The sequence below is a fragment of the Nanorana parkeri genome, unplaced genomic scaffold (assembly GCF_000935625.1).
Source record: "Nanorana parkeri isolate BGI_ZX_2015 unplaced genomic scaffold, ASM93562v1 scaffold26, whole genome shotgun sequence".
NCBI classification, from domain to species: domain Eukaryota; kingdom Metazoa; phylum Chordata; class Amphibia; order Anura; family Dicroglossidae; genus Nanorana; species Nanorana parkeri.
The window spans coordinates 2,229,699-2,240,382 of record NW_017306294.1 but is presented as its reverse complement, the minus strand read 5'-3'; the positions used below and the strand labels follow the sequence as shown (position 1 = coordinate 2,240,382).

Below are 10,684 nucleotides of genomic sequence, written 5' to 3'. Positions count from 1 at the left end.
CCCAAAAAAGAGGTAACATTTGAAACAATTAAAAGCTTTAAACAAAACAAAAAAAGTCATTGTGCTGCTTTCGTTCAGCAAAGTGCAGCACATACTGGAAAATTAGCAGAACATTATCTATATAAAACAGCCTGGATTCTACTTTTTTCTAACATGCTGATTTAGCAGTCACACTCTTAAAACGTGCAGGAAAAAAAAATGATGATGTTCATCCAGGTCTAAAGCTTACCTGTTTGCAAACTCTATTTACATTCACAGCCATCCAAGTTCATATGACCTTTGTTCTTTCAGACAAGGTCAAGTCTGGGCTATTGCCAGCTTTGCTAAATGGAACCTATATTAGGACTTGAAAAGTCAATTCTATTTTACCCTAGTGAGGAAATATTATATATTTTAGCAGCCTGCATAACCTACATATGCAATCTGATACAATGAGTCTCTTCTATGATGCAACGCCACAAAAAGGTAACAGTACAACATCTTGTAAGCTCCACTGGGTACATGAGGAAGTTCCTACCCCACCACAGAGTGTTTACTACTCAAGACGGTAATGTATACCAACCAAACACTGCCCTAGTCATGCCACCAGGTTGCAAATCTGGGATTTGTCAACAGGACTAAGAGGAAATTATAGCACATTTCACCTATGCTGCCCATAACCAAAATCCTGTTTCAATTGAAAGATAAAACCAGTTTGGTCACTATAGCATTTAGCTTTTATACCTTTGTTCTGGCGTGCGGATCATGAAAAGGTACTGCACAAAAACCCATACTCTCTCTCATTTCTGAAAAATCCCTGCGCTGTGAATTCCAAGACATCTAGGAATGTAAATATTACAAACTGGGTAGATACATTGATCAAGGATTAAAGTTTTTATTAACACATCTGTACATGCCATGAAAACATCTGCACACGCCTAATCTGAAATCCAACATGTACACCAACTTAAACACAAAGGGGGAATGTATCAGAACTGGAGCAGACAGAATCTGGAGCTGTTGCCCAGAGTAACCAATCAGCTTCTCTCTTCAGGTAGTTCAGTTAAGAAATAAAAAACGCTGATTGGTTGCCATGGGCAACTGCTCCAGATTTTGATCAATTCCCCTCTATATCTTATAAAGACCTGTCACAAATTTGGAAGCAGGTTTCCGAACAGCATCCTAAGCAGCTAAATGTTGTAATTCTAGCTAAAGGCGCCCTTTTACCTAGTCCTTAACTAACCCCCTCCCCTTCCCATCATACTAGCCTCCATTGAAGAGCAACAACCCCCTGCTGTCTTTACATCTCGTCCTGAGGAACTTCTATTATCACTTAAATAGGGCCATATCTCAAGATTGGAAAGAAAGCACTAGGTGTATCCTATTGGTGTGGCTGGCAAGTAATGATGTGAGAAAGATTCAGAATAGGCGATCCCACTACCAGACAGGGAAATTCTATATCCCAGATCACCACTGTGTCCTTGGTTTGTGGGGTCACACGGCAAGATTGTGAACCGAAGTGCCACGTACTCTTTAATATGCCAGATACACATCTTTATTCAATGGGTTGAGGGGACAGTATAAAAGTAGCCAACATGTTTTGGGGGCTCGTGCCATTACCCCCCTTCATTAGGGCTAAAAGAGAAAATGCGTAAGGACAGTATGACTGCCAAATCAGCTGCTGAAGAGCTCTATGCGTTCTCACACTGGACAAAACGGTATACAAAGTCAAGCCATTGCAGTCCTGATACGTGTTTCCCCTGAAGTTCTAATGAAGGGTTCTGAAACATGTTGGCTATTTCTATACCGTTCCCTCAAGCCTGCATTAAATATGTACCTGGACTATTATAGGAGAGTGTGGTGCTTTAATTCAATCCTGCAATATATCAAGATCGAGAATTCTCAGTATAAGGCTTCATTTAAGTCGATCAGCACTTAGTAAGCATGTACTGCCAGTGCTAAAGGACAGGAATAAACATCAAAAGTAGGCCATGGCTCTGCAACAGACTTAAAGTGACACCAAACTCAAGTTAAATCTTAAAAGGCATGCAAGTACCTTATTAACAAAAATGTATCTTATTTGTGTATCACTCGGCTGTAGATCCTCAAATCATCTCTGAATTGGTGCCGACTCTGTCCTTCCTTCTGGAGGGCGGCTACTGTTGTTCCCCATGGTCCCTGTGTGTGTTGTAAGTCACCGCTCCAAGCTCACTCCCTTAATGGACTACAATCTCAGGTTTAGTTTACTAATTTGTATTGGAATTATAGTCTGTCACAGGAGTGAGCTTGGAGTGGTGGCTACTTTACAACACACACAGGGTGCATGTGGAAGAAAAGTAGCCACCCCCCAGAAGGAAGGACAGTACCAATTCAGAGATGATATGAGACTCTACAGCCGAGTGATACACAAATAAGATACACAGTTATGTTAATAGTTAAAAAGGTACTTGAATGCATTTAAAGATTTAACTCCAGAGTTTGGTGTCACTTTAAGCAGCTGGTGGGGTGAGGATTGGGTTAGGTAAAAGCACACCTGTCCTTTAAATGTAAAAGTATTTTCACAAAAATATGGCTGGAATGAACTGTGAAGCTCAAAGGAGGCATCCATTGAAGAAAGCAGAAAATTAAACTGGATCCATTCGAGGTGGAGATATAACAATGGTCCGGGAGATAAAATAATCATTTCAAATCTTGACTTTCACCAGCTAAACTGTACCATGGTTTTAATGTGATTCCAAACCTACGTGATATCTTGACGTGAACTAACAGGGCCATTCACAAAAGGGTGAAGAGTTTGGAGAAGGCAGAAGAAGTGAACAATCTAGGCCAAATTGGTGATTGGAAAAATGTCTCCAATTCAGCTCAGCAAAACAAGGTTCAGCTATGTTGTCCTAGATTGGTCACTTCTCCTGCCTTCTCCAAACGTCACCCTTTTCTGAATAACTCTGAATGTTTTGATGAGAAAAATGACCATTTTTCTCTTCTAATGTTCTTGATCTGCATATTTGTTACAAGTGTTGAAGCGAAACAACTAGCACCACTAGAGCAGCACACATCCCTCTAATGTGAGGATATATGCAGCATTGTCTCGCACTCCGAGTAAAGAATTAGCCAAACTTAGATTCAAGTGATAATTAACCTTTAGTGTTTTTTGTTTTATCTTTAACAATGGGAGACTGCATTTATATAGAACTTTGGGGGCAGGGGGTGTATCATCCTTCAGTTCCTTGTTTTCTAGTGGATCCTCGCATTGCTCTCCCTCCCGCCCTCTGCATGGGTGCTATCAGCTAAGCAGTTGCTGTGGTGGCACCTGTACATGCGCATTTCCTGGCCAAGCCCGCAGTTGCTGTGGGCGTCCATAGACACACACAGCCCTGCAGCAGGCCACGCCCCTCCTCTCCACCCAACAGTTTGACTGACGGCAGAAGTCCATCAACGGAGAATGCTTCAGAGATCGGCGGCACTGACAAGTAAATGTGGGGAGACAGGGAAGTCAAAAAAGGTACTGGGCGTTTTTTTACATTAATGCAAAGCATGCATCAGCCTTTAGTACGACTTTATAAACAAGCAGCTCACATGTTAGCACTAGGGAACTGTGTACAGAAGCACTAGGGGGGCATGTCTTGCTGCTGCTTGACTGACTGGAAGGGATGAGTAGATGTACTGTTGGGACAAACACTGTTTATGTGCAGGGATGAGAGGGTGCATATACTTCTATAGTAAGACAGAACAGAATCCCATTAAATCAGACCATGTTATTAAAAATACTTTACATTTGTTATATTACAGTCACAAAAAGGTTAAGTGTCTGATGCTGCAAGAACATTAATTCTCCTTGCACCAGAGAGACAAATCATTGGGGAGGGATGACAATTTATAACTTTAACCAATGCTCATCAGCGCCATCTAGTGGTGGAAGTGCCAAGCAAATACCATTCATTTAGCTATACATAGCCCCAAAGAGTTTTTTTGCCAGGTGAACTGATGCCTACTGTACTAAATTTTAGTTTAGCACTCCAGGGAAGCTTGTGGGCATGTAGCCCACGCAAAAAAAAATAAAAGCCACCACTGTTCACAAATGGGTTAAGGTAGAACTCTAACCAATATTTTGATCTAACTACAACTTCTGTTAGGTATTAATGTCTGCGTTTCCAGTGGTGAAATTCTGTTTTGGTGACTGTAGTCACCAAAAGAGAAAGTGTTAGAGAATGTAAAAAGTTGTCACTAGGAAGTAGAGAAGAAAACTCCCAATAGGGAATGGTATTATGGTATTTTGACCTCCAGTTCACATCGCAGCGTGCAGATCCAGAGCAGGTGAAAAAACTGCGGCAAGCCCCATTTTACTTGCTCCGGAGCGCATCAAAAACGCATCAAAAACACATGCAAGTGCCTGAAAGCCCATGTTAAACTAAAAAAAAATAAGTTTTTTTTCTAGCAAATACGGCCCGGAACGCATCAAAAACGCGGCACAACCCACTGCGTGTGCAGAAACCTGACCGGATCTGCTCTGCATTTGGTGTGAACAAGCACTTAAAGCTCGCTCCAGGCAAAATATAACCCATAAATATAACTTACCTGGTAAAGGGAATTACTCACCCAAGTCCTCCATACTTGCTACAGTTAGTTCTGGGTGCGGAAGCCTATTAGCCCAGTGTTGTAGATAGAAACTGACCTGTGAGGGACTGTTATTACTCTTGCAATGACATCACTCTAGGGCTGCAACCAACTAATCGATAATGAGAATAGTTGTCAACTATTCTCATTATCGATTAGTTGGTAGGATCCTCTAGTCCTCCCCTCTTTGCTGGGAGAAGGGCACAGCAAGCAGTGGGCAGGTGCAATATCCAGCCTGCTATTGCAGTTTGAAATGGCTAGTAGCAGACTGGCTTTTGCACCTGCTGTATTTACACTCAGCTGCCATCTGTGGAATCTTGCCACTGGCAACTGTCATTCCCTGGCTGAAGCTATTAAAGCACCATGTGCTTGCAATACAATTATTTTAAAAAAAAAAAATTATAAAAAAAGTGGAAAATAGTCATTTTCAGTTTTGGCCTGACAAAATTCTGCCGTGGGAGGTGTGTTGCAATGCCATTCATTTCAATGGCACCCTAAAAGCACCTCCCACCAGTGTGATCGCCTGCACTGGAACCACAATGCCATGCGTTCCAATGCAGTGCAATTGCAAAAAGATTGTGCATGCAGTTTTATTCTGAAGTAAACTTTGTGACAATGCATTTGTGTATTTATTAAAAGGATGGAAATGTAATTTTTTAATCTGGATTAGTCAAAAAAATTATCCGCCAACTAATCAATATGAAAATCATCATTTGCAGCCCTACATCAATCCTCTTTTAGCCAATAAGAAGCGTCCATATCACACAGGCAGTGATTTGGGCACCAGGAGGACCCCGCTGGATGTAAACAGAGACAGCGCAGGGCTGGAGTATCATGTGACTTTAGACAAGTAATAAGGAATATCGGATAGTTTTGCTTTTATCCAGCAATCTGTTAGTTAACTTTATCCTGCAGTGGGCTAAGAGCTTTCAAGGTCAGATAAGCTCAAGGTAAACATGCATTTGGTGACCTTTCTTCTGCATTACAAACAAATATTGTAGAGAAAGCAGAGAAATCTGAGCATTACATACATTGTTTCCCTGCACAGCCTTCCATGCCTACATTACAGAATAACTCCAGACATGACATCATCCTACAAACAATGGCTGTAAGAAAACACAAGAACTAGGAACCTTATACACAGCAGCCGACCCCACACTGACCCCCGGGTAACGTGCAGCTCGGACAGTCCAGGGTCACATGTGAAAGAACGCTATGTTTACTATGAATAGTGCCCAGGCTGCAGGCCTGCTCTCTGCACAGCACTGCCCGCATACACAGCGCCGGTCAGGGAACAAGGCAAGAGAAGACGTACCACGTACAGTACAAGAGCCCTCCTATGTACTCACTCAGGGAGGTAACTGGAGGAGAACGAGCTCCACTTGTACACGGTATAGGACAGCACTCTGCTCTCCGCCGCCATCTATCTAGCAGGAAGACAGGAGGCGGGGCTGGGCTGGGCTCCTAAAGACACACACAGAGAGGCACATGCACTGGCGGAGGGCGGGCTCTGGGCGCTGCTCTTCTCAAACACAAGGAAAGGAGATAACCAGCACAACCCGTCAACTAAACAAGGTGGCAACTGAAACTGCCTGCGTAGCCCCACCCATCATTAACCCAGGCACGCCACCCTTTCAGACATAAGCTTGTACGTCACGCAGTTTTGCCGGTAAACACATGACGCGCTCGCAAATGGCAATTGATCTATCAACGAGTGGTAGGCCACGCCTCCTTCACGTGCCCGCGCTCTGCTGCTCCAGCCTCCAGCCAGCCGCACTGCCGCAGCCAGGTCTTGGTTCCTTAGCAGTGTGGACTGTGGAGATGTGGTCGTGTCTGGTGAGGAGCATCTCCGAGGGAAGATGAGGATTTCTACGACTTGTACACGGAGGCTTCAGCTTGTATGAGAGGAGAAAACATTTCAAACGTTCTTAGCAACATTCCAACAGTTTTCTTATGGACTGTACTGCAACATATCGCATGCAGTTTGTGAATGTTAAAGTCCCACTCTGGCCAAAATACACTGGACCACAAATCCTTATAAAGGTTTTGCTGCCTGAAAAACTTGTTATTATGATAGACCCCTGCAAGCTGAACACAAATATCATTTCTGAATATCTGGATCACGTAGAAATGTTGAGGAAAATAAAATGAACTTTGGATTGCTTTGACTTGTTTTATCAGATAATGTTAATTTATATATAAAGCATCATCTGGTATATGTAGCACTATAGTTAAAAGAGAACTATGGGGTAAACTTTTCATCCCATGGGTCACGGGAGGACATATAGGAGGACATATACTAACCTCCTCCCGTAAGTCGCCGGCTAATGATAGTCAATGGAGCTGCCTTAGCTCCATGTCGCGGTCGCAAGTCGCTTCTACAGGACCCTTTTTCCGGCGGATTTTGCGCGATTTTGCTTTTTTCTATGGAGCTCGACGGAGAAGGTCGCGCTACCGTCGCTGGAACGTCGCCCCGAAAGTCGCGCTATCCCTGCCGCTGCAAAAGTATGTCGCTACATGTGAATGGGGCCTTAGTGGTATTATAACAAAGTGGAAGAAACTGGGAACAACAGCCACTCGGCAACAAAGTGGTAGGCCACGTAAAATGACAGAGCCGGGTCAGCGCATGTTGAAGTGCGCAGAGGTTGCAAACTGCAAAGTCAATAGCTATAGACCTCCAAACTTTGTGTGGCCTTCAGATTGGCACAACAACAGTGCGTAAAGAGCTTCATGGAATGGATTTCCATGGCCGAGCAGCTGCATCCAAGCCTTACATCACCAAGTGCAATGCAAAGCGTCGGATGCAGTGGTGTAAAGCACGCCGCCACTGGACTCTAGAGAAGTGGAGACGTGTTCTCTGGAGTGAGGAATCACACTTCTCTGGCAATCCGATGGGCGTCAGACCTGCATATTCCCCTGAAGACGTCTTGATGATGAAACGCGTAGGGGCGGGTCTATCTTGCACCATACCAAATATGGAAGTACTGACTGCTTTGTACGACCTGACAGGCCAGTTGTGATTTTGTAACAAATTTTAAACTTTTTAATAAACTGTTCCTGGAAATACTATACAATGAGGAGCTTTTTCTTTCCATGACTACGGGGATACTTCGTTTTCTGGAGATCGATTGAAAAGTGTATATTGAAGACGCTGCAACACCGTGATCTATCAGATAAACGCCTTTCTTGGCTGTTTGCTACAGCCAGCAGATTGCGGTGAGTGCGCACTTTTGAGGGGGTGGACGTGTTAACACCAATACGATCTCCAGCCAGCTTCACTAAACATCTAGGCATCTGGAGGCTTCACTTATATTGCACTTATCTGAAATATACATTTTGCACAGAGACTCTTTTTATATTAATTTAAATTATGGATTGATCACGTTTTATATGATATTATCACCTAGGGGTCATGTTTGGTCACTTATCTTTTGTGGATCAAGTATAGACCCATAAGTTACCCATGTTATTGCTATTACATAGGGAAATACAATCCCCCTATATAATAGCACATGTACACTGACAGGTCCTCTTTATGGAGACATTAGGGTCTCTAGGACCCCTAATGTCACCTGGGGACCCCAAAAGAAGCTGATGAAGCACAGATCTGCTTAATCAGCTTCTTCTCTCTGGCTATAGCAGCCAGATGACTGACAGGTGAATGCGGAAGTGATGTAATACACATCACTTCTGCATTCACAGCCCGGAGGGAGGTCAGCAAGGAGCCTGCACAGAGTCCTGACCTCAACCCGATAGAACACCTTTGGGATGAATTAGAGTGGAGACTGCGAGCTAGGCCTTCCCGTCCATCATCAGTACCTGGCCTCACAATTGCGCTTCTGGAAGAATGGTGAAACATTCCCATAGACACACTCCTAAACCTTGTGGACAGCCTTCCCAGAAGAGTTGAAGCTGTTATAGCTGCAAAGGGTGGGCCAACTCAATATTGAACCCTACGGACTAAGACTGGGATGCCATTAAAGTTCATGTGCGGGTAAAGGCAAGCGCCCCAATACTTTTGGCAATATAGTGTATATACGGAGAGCACCGCAGACGGGACGGGTCCCGACAATACTGTTGAGATCCATCCAGCTAACTGATTTGCAGCAGGCTCTGCCTATCTAGAGTCAGAGCCCGCTGTACCCGCCCCCTCCCCCGTCCGTTCCGCCAGTCAGAGCTGGAGGATTGGAGAGGGGAGGGGGAATCCCTGCTCGAAGCGGTGACGGGCAGTCAACCCACTCTGCAGGTAGATGATTGGAAAGTGAGCAAGCAACGGTATGTGTGCGCTCGCTTCCCAATCAATAGAGCTGACGTGTAACAGTTTCATTGTCACTGGTCGGCTCTATGAGGATGAGTGTAAATCACTCACCTCATAGTTTTCCTTTGATGTCAGTACAGAAAACAAGGTTCTCTACCTGTGCAAAGAAATGTTTTAGATCATCTTGTCAGCTTTGAAAGACAGAAATGTCATACCTAGTGACAGCAAACACTATCCTTGCAGTCTTGAACCCGTTAGGTGTGCTTATGATTTTGACAAACGCAAGTCTCTGATCAGGTCATTTAATTCTGACTGTGCTATGAGATGATTCTGGCCAGAAACACACAATTCACAATCTGGGTCATTGTCACTACCTGTACCCCGGGCCGGTGCTAGACCATTTTGCGCCCTAGGTGTCTGTACCTGCTTGGTGCACTGCAGCATCAGTTTTGTCAAAGCTCCATTTATCTGGTGGCTTCATTATTGGCAGACTGTCATCATGTGGCACTATTCTCATGACTGAAGGCAGATTGGGTTACTCAACTGGTTTATTATTTTTAGCAGCGAAACCAGAGATATTAGTCGGACAGAACCGTCCCTTACGTGATCCTTCTGTTCTCTCCATATCATGGGACAGCAAACTGCGCTGACTTCCAAGTTCCTCTGAGCCAAGCTCTCAGATCAACAGCACATCTTGCACAACAAATGTGAGGAGCCCATGCCTTGTCCTGATCACCAATCTTACAACAGAGAAAGTAGAGTTAATATCCTCCAGATTCCTGTGTGCTGCTTCTCCATACCGCCGGGTGGGGAAGTGCACACTCATAACGTCTCTTAATGCAGATCTCAGAACTACATGACCCATCATTCTTTGCGTATGCATACCCCTGCATTTCTTAATTTTGCCCAGTGGGGCATTACCTGCACCATCGTGCACAGGCAGCTGGGCTTACACACAAGACACTCCCCTGCTCCACATTTAGGGAAGGTATTGACATCGACACCTGAGAAAGTGCCTTGGAAGCTGCTCTAAATTGCTTCCCTTGGAGGAGGAGCAAAGGTGTATCTTCTGTATGTTTTCCTCTCAGGTTGCTGAATGCCAAAGGACTCCATAAAAAAGAGGATTATGTAGGCCTTAGATGGACAATGCAGGCTGCTATCATCATCTTTAGGCCTAACAATGCTACCATAGAGGTAACAAGGTATCTAAAATTTGAATGTCACAACTGAAGGACCATATCATCAATGATACCTCAAGGAAACAAAACTGTAATTCCCTTCCAATTCTTAAAGGACAACTACATGTACTACATAAATGAATAAAAGCTGACCATTGTAAGCACCCCTGTCAATGTTAAATGGTTTGTCTCAACCCTCTCTCTGCTGCTTTTGCTGGACAACTTGGTCTGTTAAAGGGAGTTGAAAAACAAGACTTGCTGGCTGGATCACCAACGGAATATAAAGGTAAAAAGTAAAACAAAATAATGAAAAACACATCTAAGAATTGGTAAGCTGCAATATATAAAATGTTTGCTTTTCTGTCTAGATTAATGAATCTCCAGCCCTTGAGTGCAGTCTGCCTGGTAAAACACTTTACTTTCCTTCCATTTCAGCAATCTTCATTGTGCGACCCTACTCAGCACTGCACAGCCTTTGCAGTGAAGATGACCCCACCAGGTTCCATTAATGCATGTGCGCAAAAGCATGTCATTGGAAAAACTGTAGAGAAAGATCTATTAGAGTAATGGAAGAAGAAGAGATGAGCAAGACTGAAGTAGACTGTTTTTTATATACAATACTCTTACAGAAATACCAGCAAATAAACTGAAGCCT

At 43.8% G+C, this 10,684-nt stretch overlaps 1 protein-coding gene across 1 annotated transcript in view; it reads right to left on the bottom strand.

Annotated features, from left to right (window-relative positions):
* MKLN1 (muskelin 1) overlaps positions 1–6,158 on the bottom strand; it is a 41,469-nt gene extending 35,311 nt beyond the window's left edge. The window contains exon 1 of the mRNA XM_018566109.1: positions 5,943–6,158. Coding sequence (XP_018421611.1) covers positions 5,943–6,016 — 74 coding nt within the window. The 5' untranslated portion in view covers positions 6,017–6,158. The remainder of the gene's footprint in view (positions 1–5,942) is intronic.
* Positions 6,159–10,684: the final 4,526 nt, after the last annotated feature.